Genomic DNA, 18,767 nt, shown 5'->3' with positions numbered 1-18,767 from the left:
GCGGGAGAACGCAAACAAGCCAAGGCTGCAGATATCGAAGATGGTGGTGAAGTGGAAAACGCAGGCGCCAATCTAACCAATATGCCTCGCCAGACGTGTCGGGTATGCCTAGGTGGAACGCTCAGGCAGGGCTAGCCGGTTTAGGAGCTGCTGCTTTGTTTCCTCGCATAACGGTGTTGATCTGCTCGTCTGAGGGCATCTGAGGAAGGGGAATCAGCCAACTCCGCTGTTTATCAAAGCTAGACACGGCCTTGACAAGTCTGATAAAAAGTTGGGTGTTGGTTTTGTCAACGCGGTCTTTGAAAGTGGTAATGAGAGACTGGATAGTCATGCCTTCAGCAGGGAGAGCTTTGTAGATTTCACTCGCTGAAGGAAGACGGGTTTCTGTCTCAGGTATTAGCATATCTAGGTATAAGTAGGCCATGAGCGCTGGAGACTTACGCGAAGCGGTGGCGGGGCCACCAGGAGCGGCAGGGCTGCCTGCCCGGCTACCGTTGACCTGAGCGGCCGGGCTTCCCGCACGGCTCCCGCCAGGGCTAGTAGCAGGGGTGCCAAGCCGGACCTTCAGCTTCGCCTTCTTTGGCTTGCCGGCATCAGTCATCTCGCTGTCGCTTCCAGACGCGGCTCCACGCTTTGCAATATCGTTGAGGTGAGCAAGCGAAGACTTGCGCGATTCACCGTGCTTGTCATGCTTCTTCTTATGCTTCTTGCGCGATGACTCGTTACCGCTTGCTTCAGACAAGTTTGGTGAACCCGGGCGCTTCTTCTTGTTGACATCAACAGGTTTGTGGATTCCTGAAGGGGTGGTGGCTCCCTTGGTCGACGCGCCGGATGCAAGTTTGTCGCCTTCGGGAGCCTTGCCATTTTGTTCAGCTGCTTTCCGTTCCTCCTCTTCCTTGGCCCGCTGGCGCTCCGTCTCCGAATCTGTCTCGGACTCGCTCTTCGATGCGTACGGGTCATCATCCTCGTCCTCAAGGTCGTAGTCAATGTTCTTTTCCCGCTTAATGAGAGACTTTCGCAGGGACTTCTCCAGCTGCTTCATGCGCTCCGCCTCCTGCCTCTCTCGCTCTTCCTGACGATACACCTCGGTCTCGTCCCGCAATTCGAAGGCGGCGGCTCCCAGCTGGTCGCGCTTCAACTTCTCTGCGGTCTCCTTGACATCTACATCTTCACCCTCGAAAAGGCCATTCAGACCTTCTTCGTCATCGGCGAAGTCTTCTTCTAGGTTGAAGTCGATGTCGTCGGCATCTGCTTCGCGCTTAATCGTAGGCATATCATCGTCGTCTGGGCGTTGTTGCCGGATCCTGCCCTCATCATCGTCTCCGCCGCCCACCCGAGTCCTCATCCTCCTAGAGCCTTTGTCTCGCTGGAGCTCCTCCTGCTTCAGACGCTGTTTGGCCTCAATATTTAACAAGAAACTCGGTAGCTTCTCCCGACCCAGCTCTGGGTCGTCGGTGGACTTGGCTTTGCTCTTGACATTGAATCGGTACCACCGCTCCATGGGTGTTAGCTGGATGAAGTCTCCCCGGCCGTCAATGCGGGCGGGTGTGAGCATGAGATGTGCGTCAGACATTTCCGACTCGTATGTTCCGACCCAGGTCTGCTTGTTGTCAAAGTCCTCCAGATGCCAAGGCAGAGTCTCTTCATACCGCAGGAGCTGGCGCTTCTTAGCTTCGGGCGTGTCGTCGGGGCGGTACTTCTGCTCCGTCTTTTTCTGGAAGGCCGGTGGCTTCTTCGTGCCTGATGGCGCGATCTTCGCTAGGTTCTCTTCCCGCACCTTGCGTCGCTCTTCCCTCATAATCTCCATGCGCTCACGCTCCTTGCTCTCCTCAATATCCTCCTTCGTTTCCTCTTCTTCGAAATGGGCGCCGGCACCACTCGGCGGAGCACGGGGGTCGCGGCGGTGGAGACGGATGGGCGGGGTAAACTGGTCTTCATTTTGGACGTCGACTGTGTCTTTGCTCTGTAGCCTCATGACGTGATGTCGCAGCTCTTTTAAATCGCGCCGTGTGACGACTAGCGGAAATGAATGGCCACCTTGCGCGAGAACCTCATGCCGAAGCGCCTCCACAGTCTTGACTTCCCTAGAGGTAGAGCTCGGTGCAGCTTCAGGCTTCCCTGTGACCTGGTTCATCTGCGTGAGAGACATGACGGGCCGTGTAATATGCTTGAGCGGCCTCCGTGGAGCGCGCAGGACCTCCACCTGCTTCGGTCGACGACGGCGGGGCTGGCCATTCGAGCCCGCGGGAGTATGAGCCGGCATCGTGGCGGGGGATGCGCTCGTAGAGGGGCGCGGGCCGTTCGCGGCGGACGCTGTGGTTGCGAGTGGAGTAGGAGCTCCGTTCATGTTGAGAGCACGAGTGCAACCGTCGCGTGGCGGCCTGCAAAGTCGAAGTTGGTGTCGCTGTTGAAGCCGAGCGAGGATAGCGGTCGAGGAAAGAATGCGGGTGGGTGGGTAGAATAAAGAGAGACTGGGCGACCGCTTGGTCTTTGTCGGAGGCAACTGAGCGGACGTGAACAACGAGCGCCTAGAAGCATCACAGCCAAGACGCTAGTGCTCGGACAAACCTTTCGCCGGCGATCTTCTAATCAGGGCAACACCAACTGACCTGAGCTCGTGCATCTACTTGCAATCCTCTGCTTTCGCCTCCACCCCTCAAATCTGCCGTTCCGGGGAGAATGTGGTTGAAAGGACAGCCAAAGAATCCGCTCGGCCAATCTATTGCTCCGGTGGGCCCATACCAACATTCACCACCAGCAAACCTCCGCAAAATCTAAGTTGCACAAACCGTTGGCTGCTCTATCTCACAGCTGGCACGCACGTCTCGGAGGGTTTATATCCTGACGGAAGCGCTCGCAGCATCGTATAATTGCACCGCAAAAACACCTACTTTCACACCACAACTTCCAAAACCATCATGGACGAGCCATCCGCTCAAGATGGCGCCAGCTTGGAAGATCAGCTGCGGAAGATGATTCTCGGCAATGTCACCATATCCGATGGACCAGCTAACCAACAAGCTCCTGCTCAAGATCATCACCAACAGCGTCCACGAGGCCGGGGACGCGGAAGCTCCTTCCGGGGACGAGGTCGTGAAGGGAGGAATGCGCCAGCTCAGGCTGGCCGGGGGCAACAGTCAAGTGTATCCATGGCAGCCACGCACGGTAATCGAGGAGAGCAGCAACAGTCATTCCCACGGCTAGGCGGTGCTCATGTTTCGCCGCACACTGCAGCTGATCCTTCGCATACAAGCCCAGAAGGATCTCGGACCAAACCCATGCCATCTAACAGGCAGCGTGGTCCACGACCACCACGGCCGCCCCAAGCCCACAGCCAGACTCAACAGGCCGGGCTTCCTCCTACCTCGCAGCCCCCGAAGATACTCCAACGGCCTCACAATATCACTAATGCTGATAACCAGGACGGGTCATCAAAGGCACCAGCCAGTCAGTACCCACCCAGGCAATATGCTCCTGCGCGCCCACAATACATGAATCAACCAATGGAAAATATCTTGTGCCAGATCAATTATCTCGACCAGCTGGCATCGCAAGAAGTCTCCAAGGTCGAGATAACCCTCACCGAGCTCGAGGAAAAGGAGACATTCAGGAAGCACCTAGAAGACATCTGCCAGAAAGCCTTCGCTGAGAATTACAGCGGAGACATAGCGACCATCTCCCTAGTCGGGTTTGGCAGCTTGGCTTCGGGATTCGCGACCCCTGGCTCAGATATGGACCTTGCAATCGTCCCTGAATGGAAGGATCCTTCCCGAGCTCAGGAGATTGGCATCGATCGAGATATACCCCGCCTGCTGGAGAGAGCAATCCTAGACGCAAACATGGGAGCACGTCTTCTGACCAGGACACGGGTTCCTGTCCTGAAAGTCTGCCAAAATCCGACGGAGGAGCTGTACCAGGCCCTATTCAAGGAGCGCTCGAAGTGGGATGGGCTCCCCGAAGAAGAGAAATACCCGCCCCCAGTGGCTCCGCCAGAGCCTTCGCCAGTGCCCAAGCCTTTGGTTGAGGTAGATGGCGAGAAGAGCCCCAAGCTAATGCATCATCCCCAGAATCAAGGATTTGGTGCCCAACAAGGCTCAGAAGATGTGGGATCTTCCAAGAAATCGCAGTCTGAGATGCAGGAAACTATCGGTTCAATAGGTGCCGATACTTCGTTGAAGTCCGCAACAGGCAAATCCAAAGAGAATGACAACGGGACCGGAAACCGGAGTGAAAATGGTGTCACGAAAGAGCAACATCATCGCAACGTCAAACCCTGGCTGCGCGAGAAGATAAAGGGACCGCTCGACTTTCCCAAAACAGGCGTCGGCATCCAATGCGACGTCAACTTCGAGAATCCCCTCGGCATACACAATACCCATCTATTGCGCTGCTACTCCCTTTGCGACCCCCGCGTTCGTCCCATGGTGCTCTTTGTCAAAGCATGGGCGAAGCGGCGCAAAATCAACAGCTCGTATTCGGGCACTCTCTCCTCCTATGGCTGGGTGCTAATGGTTCTCCACTACCTCGTCAACATCGCGCAGCCCCCCGTATGTCCCAACCTCCAGCTATCCTGGCGCCCGCCCGTCACCACACTCGACGCAGAGAGTCTAGCGCAGATGTTCAAAGAGACCATGATCGCAGGCTACGCCGTCCGCTTCTGGCGCAATGAGCAGGAAATCGTTCAGGCGGCGCAGTCAGGCCAACTAACCCGGAACCAGCAGTCTGTCGGTGCCCTCCTACGCGGCTTCTTCCAGTACTATGCCTCAGTTCCACCAGGCTTCATGTATGGACCGCGACCGCCCTCCTTCTACTGGACGAACGAAGTCCTTAGCCTTCGAACCCCCGGCGGCATCCGCCCAAAGGCAGAAAAGGGCTGGACAGGCGCGAAGACTACATACGCTGGCGGCAAGGAGGTTCGCAACCGCTACCTCTTCGCCATTGAGGACCCCTTCGAGCTGGACCACAACGTCGCGCGCACCGTGACGCACAACGGCATCGTGGCTATCCGCGACGAGTTTCGCCGCGCATGGAGGATCCTCAGCGCCATCGGCAGGAACCAGCAGCCCGAGGGCAATGTCTTCGATGAGGTGATTGAGGAGGTCCCTCCGCCGACGCCGGGCAAGCCCGAGCCAGAGCTGCAAAAGCCGATGACGATGGAGAACGTGCCGGCAGATAGCGACAGAAGCGCAACAGCAGATGCCGACGAGCGGCATAACGAGACTAAGACACACGGAAACATTGAAGGCACGGCGGGATGAAACGCGATGGCGTAAGCAACAGGGTGGGGTGATCTTCTCCGATCGACTGAATCCGCCCTTGCATCATCAGACCAGGGCTATCTTGTACTGTACATTAGCCAGCGGCGTTTCCGGGCTCACGGTATATCACAACATAGCATACGGTACGGTAGCACAGGCACGGGCACGGTTGCCGTATGTATGCCGAGATGGCGCTCGTATAGAACTCTTATAGAACCTTCGACGACGCCCCCATGTCGTATCTGAGTGGCGTGGGGCGTGATCGGTCGGTGTGGAATGATTCTAGAAGCCGAACTTCGCCGGCATGACCCGGGTTTTGCAGCGAGGAGAGAAGCTTTTCTGGGCAGCGGCACATGGCGTCGGGAGAAGGGTTGGCGGCCTTGTGGCTGGTTGCTTTTTTCGATGTATGCTAGGAATGAAAAGTTCCAAGATGTTGCGTAGCTCGAGGATGTGGCGTGACTTTTACGTTGCGTGCGTTTGTATGCCATTATTCCTAGGCACAGCCGCGAGGTTTGCTCTTCCACGCGGAAACAGGCACTTTGTACAGCAAGTTTACGACAGCACTCGGAAAGGAGAAAACGACGATGAATGTCAAATATGCATTAGTAGCAGACCGTTGGCTAAGCCATCGTCCGCAAGAAGAGAGAGTAGTGTTCCATACTGATCGCAAGCCCAGGGTATCCGCTCTTCCCATATTCCCATACGTACTATAAGCCACACCCGTGTAACAAAGACCGCAATCCATGCCAATTCCACCTATAAATCCGTAATCTAGCTCTGTCTAGCATGAGAATACCAGAGATCGCAGACTAGGGAACAAAACCGCACATACCCGCTGCAAAACATTTATTTCGCCCGAACCACCAGAACCGCAAGAAGTGAGCTTACGAAGTCTTGGGCTCGACTGTCTCGACTGTCTCGGCGGTGTTGGCGGCGTGGTGGACCTTGAGCTCGCCCTTCTCGATATCGCGCTGGATTTGGTCGAGACGCGAGCCCGCGGGCCGGGTCTTCCAAGCGGGGATACCCATGTCGAAGACATCGTCCATTTCCTCAAGGGTCTTGCCCTTGGTCTCGGGAGCGGTTAGGAACATCTGAACACCCGATTAGCACTGCAATCTTGAATGAGAAGAGTGAGCTGGAACTTACGTGGATGAGCGCAAGGCCGTTGAAGGTTCCGAAGATCATGTACATTTTCCAGTTGATGCTCCACAGGAGCGGCGGGACAGCGAAGGCGAGAGCACAGTTCCAGGTCCAGTTGCTGGCAGTCGCGAGAGAGACAGCCTTGGCACGAACCTTGGCCGGGAAGATCTCGGACGGGTAAGTCCAGGAAGTCGGACCCCAGGTGGTGGCGAAGGAAGCGACGAAGAGGTATGAGCAGGCGACGATGCCCTTGGAGACGCTCGAGTGCTCCTTTCCAATGACCCAGGAGATGTCGTGGTCGGTCTTGTCCGGATTGGGGTGCCCGTAAGCGCCCTGCAGAGCACCAGAGATGAACAGGAAAGACATCATCAAGAACGAACCGATGAGCAGGGCGGGACGGCGACCGAACCTGTCAAGCCAGATGATAGCGGGGAGCGTCAGGGCCACGTTGATGATGTACTGGATGGAGGCCGTGAGAAGCTCATCGGCAATGCCGGCACCCTTCATGATGAATACGATGTAATACATCATAATGTTCATGCCGCAAAGCTGGGACCACATCTGGATGGACATGCCGAGGATAACACGCTTAAAGATCCTGGGCTTGACGAGCGCACCGAAGCTGGTCTCCGCTTGTTCGCGCTCAAAGCGGAGAGCCTCCTCGATTTCCTTGTATTCGGCAAGGACCTTCGGGTGGTTGACGTCGCCGCCGCCGTGAAGATGGGCAAGAACCTGGATCGACTCCTCCCAGCGGTCTTTGCTGGCAAGCCAACGCGGAGAACGAGGGAAGAAGAACATGCCGCCCAAGAGGATGACACCAGGTACCATCTGGACGCCCCACGGAATGCGGAAGCAGGCAGTTCCCTGGTCTGGAGCCTTTGGGCCGCCATCAACGAAGGATGCACCATACTGAATAAAGTATTGGATCAGAATACCCCTATATACCGATTAGTGCACAGATCCTGAATGCGGTGAAGGTATTGTAAGAGAAATAGCAAACACTGGTGGGGTAGTTGCCAAATGCGGGGAAACGTCCACATGACTTGAGTGAACAGGAATAGCGTACCATGTGATAGCCCATTGCTGAAGAGAGACGACACGACCACGGATTTCCTTCGGCGCGATTTCCGATTGGTAGATGGGGACAATGGACGAGGCAATACCGATGGAGATGCCGGAGACGACACGGCCGAAGCAGAGAAGAGCAACGCCATTTGCGGCGGTCTGGAAGATGGAGCCGAGAATCCAGATTGCAGCTCCGATCTGGATAGCAGTCCTTCGGGAGAGTTTGTCGGCGATGAAGGACGAGGACAGTGCGCCTACGAGGGACCCTGCTGGCATAGACGCGGTGATACCACCCTGGCGGTAGCCGCTCGCTTTGCGTTGTCAGTCAATCTAAATGGCCTGGCAAGAAGGAATTGGACTCACGTTCGCCGAAGTAGGTCTTGTAGCCATTGGTACCCAGGACACCGCTCATGGAAGAGATATCGAAACCGAAGAGACCTCCGCCGATGGCGGCGAAGGCGCAGATGGCGTAGGTGTTGTAGAACGTCTAGGCGCTGTTAGTGCATGTCCTGGTGGAGCTGTTCGGGGTTGATGAATTACCTTCATCCTGTCAATTGGTGAGGGACGACTGAGTGGACAAGACTAGGGAGGAAGCAAGAGGAGCCTGCGACTGGGGAGGGTGGTCTTTTATGGAGGGGTGCCCCGCCGCGCGTGATTTCTGGGTTGGCCTCTGCGCGATGCCTCGTGCGCCAAGACCCTACCTTCACCCCGTTTCGCCCGCGACCCGGTGGTGCACTTAAGATGCTAGTTCGAGCCCATGTGAAGGTCACCCGGTCAGGTTGCGCCCCGCAAATAAGCGTTGTTGCCAGGACGGAGATCCTGCCGAACAGCAGCGTAATCCTGGGGAAGTGCAAGGGTATTGTTGCCCGATATTAACCTGCAAGCCCCGTCCGCCAATGATGGCGAAGGCAGTCTGGCGACGGCTTCCACACAGAATCCTGCGCGCTGGCACGCCAGTACGACCCATTCCCAGCGCCTGGGTAACGTCGAGAAGGAGTTGACGCTGAGCACTGGAGCAATGCAGTGGAACCAACATGGCTGCGATTGACGGTGGCAATCCGAAAACAAGTCGTGCCGTGCAGCGTCTTGGGGCCTTGGAGATGTCTTTCGACGAGCCAATATCATTGCTGGCCATACTTCAAACGGTTAACAGTGTGACCATCCCCTGTAAGCTAAAATAAATTCCGTTAGTGGTGGTAGTGTTGAGCCAAATCAGACGACCGGCCAAGAGAGCCAGGCTTCGCGAAGGAATAATGCGAAGCTTCCATCAGGGCACAGCACGGAAAATTAGGGCCGTGGCCGCCGTGCGAGCTGCTGTACTGTGTAAAGCTGCAGGGCGGCATGACCTGGGCATTGGCGTCTCGAGCACCTGTATTTCCATATGAGCATGGTGATCAATCTGGATGAACGATGCAGACGCTGGGGGCTGCCTTACCCACCCTCTGGCCCGTCAACCCTTGGGTCAGCTACAGTATTAGCGGCGACCCTGATCCACCGATGGCGCCCCAGCCAACGGGCGGGGAACTGTGTTGTCGCATCACGCTTCCATGGCGACGTTGGTTGTTGAAACCGTTGCACTGTGGCGCTAGGCTTTGACGTCGATCGCCGGCAAACGGGCCCAAAGCAGGCTAGCGGCTGAACGCCAGCCGCCAGCCCTCGCCGTGTCTTTGCTCCGCACCTCGTATGACACGACAGTTGCCCGCCCGCGCGCGGCGACAGCACGCAAAGCCGAGAGTTGTGATCAGGTCAGCGCGGGGACGGGCGCATGGAGTGCGTTTTCTGGAAACGCAGCCGCGAGCGGGCTGGAGCGAGTCCGAGAGCGAATCGGACTCGCTCCACAAACGGCTACGTCTGCACCGAATTTTGCGTTGCTCTGAGCCGGGGAGCTGGAGTACTCAAGAGATGCGGGACTGGAGGTTGGGGTCGCAGAGGACGCAGCGTGGTGTGGTGGCCGGATGGTGAGAGCTCACGAGGCCTGCTGCGTCCTCCGATCCTGTCTAGCGGAACCGCAGACTGCACAGAGCGGCAGGTCTGGGACGCCAGGTAGGTCCAGCAGCAACAAGGCAATCAATCGGCGGCACACCTGGGCATGGGTGTAGGTGGTTCGCGCCGCCAGCACACAGAGGCTCTGTATTCCTTCAGCCAGATAATACAGGAAGGTGCGAATGGACGCTCCTTCCACGGGATTGACAGACTGCCACTTCTTCCTCCGCCGGAATGCCTCTGTCCTTGCTTCGCACTTTCGCCTTCAGTGAAGAGAAGGGAGACCGTTGATCCTTGCCCAGCTCTGCAAAATGAGATTCATCCACTTATCAAACCACAGCATGCACGACAGAGAATTCGGAGCCCCACGTATACCACAGCGTTCGATGTTGATGATCTGGAAGCCTGGTACGAGCGAGTCTATCTCACCGCGGCATGGCATGGGAGAAGCAGGTTGCGGGAACGAGATCTCTGGTCGGTCTCGAATTCCTCAGTGAGAGCCGGCCAACAAGCCTACGTCTGCCGCACGACGAAGGACAAAGATACCAGATCCAGACCGCCCCTATCGACTCACATTCAGACTATTGGAATCGGGCAGGTGGTCGAAGCAAGAAGGAGAGGTGAGTGGACCTGCAGTGGAGGCTCAATATCGTCAAGCCAATCCGGAAGTCGCGACCCCTTCTGCGACCACCCGTTGCCATATCGCCTCTTGATCGACCCCAGCAATTCTCTTCATCCATAACTCGACTCGCAGCCCTTCTTTGGCCACGCTTCTCGCACAGTCCTTCGCTCAGCCCTCACTGTGCCCTCTTCACTGAGGCTCTGCATAAAGTCTCGCCCAACCTCTCTGCCCACAGCCTTCACCATCCCTTTCTCCTGCAGAGCGCCTCCCACCCGCCAGCCGACAGAATGCGCCTCATCCAGCATCATCTCAACCACTACCGCACTGCACCCCAGGATATTCGTTCTAATTCGCTGCACGTCATCACAAGCGAGCAAATAGCGACCGACTAACCGGCATCCCCAACCTACACCGTCCCAATGATATCACACATCACATATAGTCACGTATATCTTCTATACGCCAAGCAGTTGCGGGAAAGGAGAAATGAGAGCAACAATATTGCGCAACACTATCTTCATTTCTCCGCCCCATTTCCTGGTCGAGCAGTGGCTATTGGCGCGGCATGGAGCGAGAATGGAGCCTCTCGCATGTGCGCGGTGGACCTGCTGACAATGGCAGCTGAGCATGGGCGCGGAATAAAGTTGTATAAGAAAGTACGTATACTTGTACCACGCCCCGTCTTACACGACTACTGCGTTTGCGCGCTTTATCTACTGCGTCACCGCCATCCCATCTTACGTCGCCATCTTAAGCTTACTGTCGCCACCAGCGGCTCCACATACGCAGCTCCCCGACGGGCCTTTGTGCGACCTAACGGCATCGCACAATCCGCCGCTGTTCGCGCGTCGTTCGTCTCTACCTCCAGGAAGGGATCCTCTCCATCGGGATTCGGACCAGCAAGACGAACATCCATTACAGATTACTGAAAGGGGGAAGAGGGAAGAAGGCAGGGGGTCATCAGCATTAGGCGCGCTATCATCCAAGATCTGTGGTTGGCAAGCGGGCGGTGAGGTACACCGCAGTTAGGGCGAACGACTCTGGCAGGCAAACAGTTCTCAGCCACTTAGCAAGCACTACGCATCCAGATTGTTTCTCGATGGTTCTGATACGGACACGACTACCACAAGGACCACGTCGTCCAACTTCCGATCGTTTCCATTCCAACCGGGTATCCAAACCGTAGGCCACACGCACGGCCGAGACCACTTCGTTATTGAACCATCAGTAGTTCCATCGCCCGCATACTTTGCCCATCCCGGCAGCGCAGCAAATCATTCATCCGACCCGACTCCACCCTGCTCCGCCTCCAACACTTCGCCGCAAATCTAGATCCTGAGCATCTCGCCCGGCTTCACCCTCCTTTCCGATGCCACACCACCTAACGAACGCCGCGTTTGCACGTACAAGTCTCACCACCTGCGACGTCTTCATCCTTGCCCTCGGATTTCTAGAAGGAGGAGCCATGATGTCGCCAGAGCAGCTGATCGAGAGCGCGAGCCCGTGGTTCCTAGACGCGGAAACGGTCTGGTATCGCAAGTTCATGATAGGATTGAGGTGAAGAAAGCTCAGAGCTCATGTTGTCTTGATCTACGGGCAGGTCTTAGAAGAGTTTGAAGGCGGTGAAGGAGCCCATTGTCGAACAGCCACGTACACGCAACTGTAACGATGGTGTGAACGAAAGCGAATCGGTTCAACCCCTGCGCCTCTTACGAGCATAGAATTCTCTATTAGCACTAAGGCTATGCGACTCCCAATTCCCCTTGTCCCGGTGACCATACCCGCCTGTCAAGAGAAAAGAGGGAGCATTCAAAGGACTACAAGAGCTCGCTGCAGGGCCCCTATGGTGGAAAGTCTGTATCTTGCTCAGCAATGCATATAACTCGCTCAGCGAGATGCTCAGAACTGTTCGGAAACCCCACTCCTCCCCATCGCAGACTCCGTGCTTCTAGTCGCCCTACCCCAACCGGGGGAAAGATACTGCTCCAGCACAAGGACCGGTCCGGCCTGCACAGGCCGAAACGAACACTGGCTGCAATGGTGGGAGAGGAACCCAGGGAGATATTCGTGGGTGGGTGGTGATATGAGCACAAAAGGGGGGAAAGGAGCTGCAGTGTGGAACTGAATTGTGACAGCGTTGAGGAAAGACACGCATGGTTCGACGGATTTGGTCTTCTCCGCTGGGGCTTGGGGCACTCCTGATTGCGCTTTGCACGCATGGACTAGACTAGACTGCTTTCTCTATCGAGTAGCCCAAGGTTGGTGAAGCGCCGCGCAGGCAGTGGTATGGGAGTCAGCATGGAGACGCGCACGATGCGATAGACAGCATGTGAAGGGGATAATATCTTTGAACAATAATGCACAGTTACGACGGGATACAGCGTCTTCCGTGCAGTCATCTGCCATAATTTACACTATACGATACTCAGTAGAATTCTTAAGTCTTAAACACTATAGTCTAAGAGCATGATCGGAGAGCCCCAAAACGCCCCAGCCAGGCTATGCTTGACCCAGACGCTGGCTCCCATCACCCCTATGCAAGCCTGAACTCCGAAAGCGCTACCATTAAAGAACCCCGTATAGTTCTAATCGTCCCGTCTAATGGGCAGTCGTCGCAGCCGTGACCGCCCCGTCGCCCAGTATCCGCGCCACCAAGATGTAGGACAGAATCGCTCCAAGCACCATCTTCCACTTATTCCGGCCCAACCAGCTCTGCCCCACATCCCGCGCGACGCGGCCTTCCTGGACGACGACGCCTACGCCCGTTGTGCTGCCTCCGGGCCGTCTCCGGAGGCCCGCCATGTCGGGCGAGCAGTGCGGTTGCGACGACTGCGCGGGCAGCGGGAGGCCTGTCTGCGGGTTGATGCGCTTCTCCTTCATCCACTTCGAGTTCTCCTCGTCGAGCTCCGGCCACTCTGAGCGGAACTTCGCGCCGCCGTCGCCCGCTTTAATCGCGCCGATGCCGCGCGTGTTCGACGACTGTGTGCCAGTTTGTTTCGACCCGCCGCCCGTGCTGTTCCACCAGCGCGTGCGCTGGGCAAACAGCTTGCGCTCGTGCTCGCTGGCGCGCACGCTGCCCGTCGTCATCTCCTCGCTCGTCATGAAGCTCAGCAGGCCCGTTAGGATCGTGCTGACCTCCCACGCGGGGTTGAAGCTCTTGGGGTGGAAGTCGGAAATGCTGAGGCACAGGCGCGTGCTGGGCTGGAAGCGGCCGCTCGGCGTGTGCATGCGGATCGCGGGCGGCGCGAAGGGGTAGTCCGGCGGGAACATGAGCGTGCCCCAGTACTGGCCGCCGTCGTAGGGAGTGTCGGGCGGGCCCGTGAGGACGTAGTGCCATTCCAGGATGTTCTTTTCGGAGGGGTGTGCGATGATGTAGGGCGGGGGCGATTTGGTGATGGCAGCGTATTCTTTCGTGAGGCGCTTGGTTGCGGCGGGCGTTGCCATTATGGTGGTTGTGTGAACGGGGGTGAGCGGTCACGGAGAGGAGAGGAGAGGAAGAGAGGCGAGGTTTTTGTAGGGTTGGGGTCGGTGTCGTTTGAGTGAGAGCGGGCGCTGATGCAATGGCGCAACCCCAAGTGTCTAAGGCAAGGGAAAGGTGGAAAGGTAGAGCGGTGGATCGAACAAAGGTGAGCGGAACCTTGGAAGTGCTGCAGTCACTGCCTTTCAGTAAAAGAGGCAACGGACTTCGCGGAAGGCGCAGGCGCGTGAATTAATGAGGGTCAGATCTGGGGAAGGCACAGCCTCGCATTATCTCCGGCTTTGGCGACCGCACGTGATCCGCGCTAGCGGCATGAGGTCAAGCTTTCGCGGAGTGCCAAGGTTCGAGCTCGACGATGCCACCAGCCTCGATGGCTTCGCCTATAGAAGACGATGTGAGTCGCATAGCTCGTGCATGTGAGAAACCCGCTAATTGGTGTCCTAGGTCTTCGAAAAGCTGAAGAATACGACGGATCCCGCCGAGCACAAGCGGAACCAGGACGAGCTCAATGCGCGGTTATTCGCACAGCACCAGAAGGCGCAGGAGCGGCTGGTGGAGCTGGTATGCTCTTCTTTCGGATGGTGCGCGGGAATTGGGCTCATAAAACTATAGATTGACGACAACACCACCCTCCCGGTGACGATCTCGTCGGTCCGCATCCTCAACGCCAAACGCACGAGACGAGGTTTCCTCGAGCGGATAGTAAACCCCTTGCTGAGCGCAAACCGCGATGAGCCGTATACACTCGAGGAAGCGCTGAGGGAGGTGGGAAATGCAACGGAGAAGCTCAATCGCTTTGGTATGAGGATACGCCGGTGGCCCGCCTGAACGGCTCTGACGTTATCCAGGCATCTTCAAACAACCGATATCCGTCTTTCTCGACCGGCCTGACCCCACGATACCTACCTCCTCTCCCACTGACGTCGACGTCTACATATCAGCCTTCGAGCGCGGCTCGTATACGATCAAGACTGGTACCGAGGCCGGCGCTTCGGAAGCAGATGCATACATCCACGCTGAGCTGCGCAACCTCTTCGGAGGCGCGGAGACGCTGAACGCACATGGCTCGCTGGGAACTCGAACGCGGTCCGCATATTCACTTGCTTTCGATACCCCGATACTGAGCAATCCGGAGTTCAAGTTCCAGGTCAATGGCTTCGCGAGTTCTACGCTGAAGAGCTGGGCTAGCCACGAGGAGGTGCTGCGAGGCGGGACTTCGAAGCTTCTGTGGAGGTCAAAGAACGGGCACCAACACGAATTTGGCTACTCTGGCATCTGGCGGCAGGTCACCGGTCTTGCGGAGAACGCGTCTCCTACTGTACGCGCTGATGCCGGCGACTCCTTCAAATCGAGCATCACTCATACCTGGACACACGATAAGCGCGACTATCCTATGCTCCCCAACCGAGGCTATCTCATGAAGACTGTTTCTGAACTCGCCGGATTTGGACCGCTCAAAGGCGACGTCGCATTCTTCAAATCGGAGGCTGAGTCGCAAGTCGCACTACCGTTCGGCGACACTGGCATTACCCTGACGGCCGGTCTGCGGGGAGGTCTACTATATCCCCTTCCGCTGTCTGGCAGCAACACACCCCAACAGTCCCGCATCAATGACCGATTTCAGCTCGGCGGCCCCACTAACGTGCGCGGCTTCCGCCTCTCCGGCCTCGGCCCACATGACGGCCCTGATGCAGTTGGTGGCGACGTCTACGCTGCTGGCGGCGCCTCCCTCCTCTTCCCCGTCCCCAAAGTCGGCAAAGATACACCACTCCGATTACAAACCTTCATCAACGGCGGGCGACTGCTCTCCCTCAAGAACCCGAACAAGGAGGGTGGTCCGATGGATAGCTCGGCCGTGCAAAGCAGCATGCAGAAAACGATTTCCAGCTTGAGAGATGGGCTGCCGAGCGCCGCGGCGGGCTTTGGTCTTGTATATGCTCATCCGATTGCAAGGTTTGAGATCAACTTTAGCTTGCCGCTGGTGATTCGGGCAAGGGAGGAGGCGAGGAAGGGGCTGAGCTTTGGAGTGGGTATAGAGTTCTTGTAGGATTCATAGGTAGTGTAGATATTGTATCAATAAGAGATGAAATACCAAGTAGACTTTCTTCACTTATTAACTCATTCGGGGCGATTGGAGGAGTGTTCAACGTTAGAAGGTCCATGAGCCCTCCTCATAGATCTGTTGTCTAGGTATACCAGTATTGCTTTTGCCCCAAATCCCAGTGTACACACTACATATTACCAATTACGCCTTCCCTATACCCCTCGCGCCTCTCTCTTACGGCTTCCTATACGGCACCTCCCTCACCGCATGCAAATACGTCTTCGCACACGTCCCATTCGCGCCCTTCCAATACAGCACCCGCTGCCCCAACGCGCCCTCGCAAATCGTCCAGCCTTCCTTCTCGCCGCCGACCGTCAGCAGATACCCGCCGTCTAGCGCAATGTTCCCCGCTGGCTGCACTGAGGGCAGGAATTTCAACGGGCTGTTTGAGGACAACACGGTGCTGTTGTACTTGTAGCTGCCTTGGCCGTGCGGCCCGGCGGCGATCGTAGATAGCGTGCCGTCTACGAGCGTGAAGTTTGGCAGCGAGGCGTAGCCCGGGCCGATTAGGCGGAGGAGCAGGTAGGATTGGAGGACGGGGTCTTCGGCCTGGGGGAGGGAGGGTGTTAGTACAATGCATATCTAGCTTGAAAGCTGCTTGAGTGCGGAAACAAGGGAGAAGAGGGCGACGCACGAATATTGCGGTTGCGGAGACGCCTTGGAGTTGCGAGGAGTTGGTGCTGGGTGTTGATTGCGAGGTTGTGACGAGGTAGAATTGGGTGAGGTCCGTGGGGAGTGTGTATGCCAGGGAGGTTCCGAGGATGGAGAGGAGACTGAGGGTTGCGAGGCGCATAGTGACGGTGGTGGTCGAGTAGGCGAATAGAGAGGAGATTTCGTATGGGGTGATGTGAAAAGTTTGAAGCTGTTCTTTCTTCAATCCGGAAGAATGACAGACAGCAGAAAGAGAAGAGAATCTCTTTTCAAAGTCCCAAAACAAAATTCAAGGAGACAAACAAAATCCCGAATCCTTGATCCCAGGTATTCGTAACACAGCAGTGATGAAACTAACCAACCAACCTGCTGTATGGGTATATGCCAGAATATCCAGGGCGAACAGCTCCGAGTTTTATACCTGCAACAGCGTGCTGCAAGGGTAACGTTAACGTTAACAATGTCATATGGGCCCCACCCCACGCGCCTTCCAATCATCTCCCTACGGCTCCTGTCGATCGTGACAGGGACGGGGGAAACGAAACGAAACGAACGGCTACGGGCAATTCCCTGCATCACCCGCTGCCAGCCAACAGAAGAGCCGCAATGCGAAATCGCCCCTGAAGGGCTTTCCGTGGGCTTTTGGAGCGCACTACGCTTTGGATGGCGGTGCTATGGGCTAGGAGAGGCTTGAAGAGCGTTAGAAGCTCTTGCGAACTTCGCGTGGAAGATGAGATGAAAGTGGAGGAGGCAAAGGTGGAGAGGCGATGAGGGGCGATCGTGTGGATCTTGCTATTTTGGGCGTGGCGGCGGGTGTGGCGCTAGCCCGCATGCCGTGGCTGCGTGGCTCGCATGAGCCTCACTACCTCCTGCCTCTTCACTCCTTCGGAACATGCGACTTCGTGGAGTTGCAGCTCATTATCTTGCACATAAATTCTTCATTCAGGGATATATGGTTTTAAGGATGGCGCCTTGTCTGCGCGCAAAACCGCTGGAGAAATCAGCCATTCTCGGGTAGTCTCTGGGAGTGAAGACGACGACGGACGGAGGAACAATCTTGGAAGTCGCATCCCCAAGGGGAACATGTTCGGAAGCGAGATACAAGTCTGTCCACAGAGCAGCGCGAGGATTGGAGAAACAGGTATGAATGGCAACGGCTTTGTTTGACAGTCACTCGGCCCGCGTTACACATCCCGTACACATTTCACACTTCACATAGGAAGAAACTCAGCACACTGCCAAGCCGAGTACAGTGTGATATCCAGTGCTCTGCCGAGTATTGGAAGTAAAGCGTCTCTTGAAGGCTTTTAGCGGAAGGACCTAAGACACGCTAGAGTGTGAACTTCCTCCTGCCGTTAATCTAATGCATTTTCTAAGTGTACTGCTATGTTGTAGACGCTGCGGCCATGGATAAGGGGTGCGATATAAAAAGAGGGTAGTAAAAGAATTAGAACACACGGCATTCTGGGATATAAGCTGACCTGTTGTGCACTTTCCGCTTCTTCAACGTTGAGGTTTGGAGCCGTGGCCTCGATACAAAAGATAGGATTTCTCCAGGACTTGGTTCTATCCCTTATGGTTCCGAAGCTACATCTTAGCGGCATGAATGCTTGGACAGGCTTTACAGGAAAACAGGCCCCGTTCTGCAAGACGAGTCCTCAGTGCAATCACGATGAACTGAGTTCTACGAAATAACCTAGCCTCGTCACTATGCGATATCCGGAGTGCTCGATTCCCCTCCTCGCCTATGCCAATGATTCCTCGTGATAATTACGTATCACCGCTCTAACCAATCCTTCAACATTCATCCCCCCTTCTCCCCACCGCCCCAATCCCACCCACCCCTCTCACCTCCAGCCTCCAGCCCCCCTCCCCCAGCCTACAAGCCCTCAATATACATATATATACCAAATACCACTCCTCTCCCCACAAATCACCACACCAAGGACGCGTGGCCAAGCGGTAAGGCGCCCACCCCCAGCAATCGCCCGCACCCCGGCACACGGAGCCTTTGACCTCCACGGCAACTGACCACTGCCCTGGAGCCTGGCATCCTAGCCGGTCACTCAACGGAGCCACAAGCTGCGTTACCCCACGGAGCCACAAAGCTGCGTTACCGAGTGACAGACAGAGCCAGACACCAGACAAGTGCAGCAGATTAAGTACCAGGAACAAGCCCACGTCGGGGCGCGGGCGAGCGTGGTGTTGTGGGAGATTCGTCAGTTCGAATCTGACCGTGTCTATTATTATTTTTGCTGTTGGTTTGGTTGGTTTGAGGGGGGAGGGGTGAGGGAGCGGAGAGAGAGGGGGGAGGCGGTGGAGAGCTGGCGATGAACGGGATGAGGAATGACCGGATTAAGGCCATGCTAAGAAGCCGCCGTAATAGGAAACTGTGCGATTCTTCTGTCTTTCTCTTAGCCTTGGGCAAAATTGCTTCCCACGTCGCCTTGTAAAGGTTGATACTGA

The 18,767-nt window shown here is 56.3% G+C and overlaps 7 protein-coding genes across 7 annotated transcripts; 3 read left to right on the top strand and 4 right to left on the bottom strand.

The window, feature by feature from the left end:
• Positions 1–121: 121 nt before the first annotated feature.
• On the bottom strand, positions 122–2,347 carry BU26DRAFT_509391 (uncharacterized protein; the record flags this gene model as incomplete). Its single annotated transcript, XM_033827144.1, has 2 exons — positions 122–384; positions 442–2,347. 2 exons carry the CDS (start codon positions 2,345–2,347, stop codon positions 122–124), a joined length of 2,169 nt encoding a protein of 722 aa, XP_033679520.1.
• Positions 2,348–2,616: 269 nt separating this feature from the next.
• Positions 2,617–5,713, top strand: BU26DRAFT_523163 (uncharacterized protein). Its single transcript, XM_033829976.1, has one exon. The coding sequence runs from the start codon at positions 2,919–2,921 to the stop codon at positions 5,256–5,258; it is 2,340 nt and encodes a 779-aa protein (XP_033679519.1). The 5' UTR covers positions 2,617–2,918; the 3' UTR covers positions 5,259–5,713.
• A 343-nt stretch (positions 5,714–6,056) lies between these two features.
• On the bottom strand, positions 6,057–8,119 carry BU26DRAFT_104259 (high affinity glucose transporter). The gene is made up of 5 exons (XM_033819311.1): positions 8,004–8,119; positions 7,827–7,950; positions 7,465–7,774; positions 6,405–7,335; positions 6,057–6,349 (listed from the first exon to the last, which is right to left on the bottom strand). The coding sequence occupies exons 1-5, from the start codon at positions 8,007–8,009 to the stop codon at positions 6,143–6,145; spliced, it is 1,578 nt and encodes a 525-aa protein (XP_033679518.1). The 5' UTR covers positions 8,010–8,119; the 3' UTR covers positions 6,057–6,142.
• Positions 8,120–8,864: 745 nt separating this feature from the next.
• On the top strand, positions 8,865–10,188 carry BU26DRAFT_580617 (uncharacterized protein; the record flags this gene model as incomplete). The annotated part of the gene is made up of 2 exons (XM_033834474.1): positions 8,865–9,506; positions 9,606–10,188. The coding sequence occupies exons 1-2, from the start codon at positions 9,229–9,231 to the stop codon at positions 10,186–10,188; spliced, it is 861 nt and encodes a 286-aa protein (XP_033679517.1). The 5' UTR covers positions 8,865–9,228.
• Positions 10,189–12,435: 2,247 nt separating this feature from the next.
• On the bottom strand, positions 12,436–13,775 carry BU26DRAFT_523161 (UBC-like protein). Its single transcript, XM_033829975.1, has one exon. The coding sequence runs from the start codon at positions 13,510–13,512 to the stop codon at positions 12,667–12,669; it is 846 nt and encodes a 281-aa protein (XP_033679516.1). The 5' UTR covers positions 13,513–13,775; the 3' UTR covers positions 12,436–12,666.
• Positions 13,776–13,914: 139 nt separating this feature from the next.
• On the top strand, positions 13,915–15,643 carry BU26DRAFT_608925 (uncharacterized protein; the record flags this gene model as incomplete). The annotated part of the gene is made up of 4 exons (XM_033835886.1): positions 13,915–13,940; positions 13,991–14,107; positions 14,159–14,345; positions 14,395–15,643. Coding segments are annotated over 4 exons (1,529 nt in total), but the record flags the coding sequence as incomplete, so codon positions are not given.
• Positions 15,644–15,824: 181 nt separating this feature from the next.
• Positions 15,825–16,443, bottom strand: BU26DRAFT_435231 (uncharacterized protein; the record flags this gene model as incomplete). The annotated part of the gene is made up of 2 exons (XM_033824117.1): positions 15,825–16,199; positions 16,285–16,443. 2 exons carry the CDS (start codon positions 16,441–16,443, stop codon positions 15,825–15,827), a joined length of 534 nt encoding a protein of 177 aa, XP_033679514.1.
• Positions 16,444–18,767: the final 2,324 nt, after the last annotated feature.

This window comes from Trematosphaeria pertusa (assembly GCF_010094035.1).
Source record: "Trematosphaeria pertusa strain CBS 122368 unplaced genomic scaffold BU26scaffold_15, whole genome shotgun sequence".
Classification (NCBI taxonomy): domain Eukaryota; kingdom Fungi; phylum Ascomycota; class Dothideomycetes; order Pleosporales; family Trematosphaeriaceae; genus Trematosphaeria; species Trematosphaeria pertusa.
The sequence above is the reverse complement of the archived record's forward strand: the minus strand, read 5'-3'. Positions and strand labels throughout refer to the sequence as shown.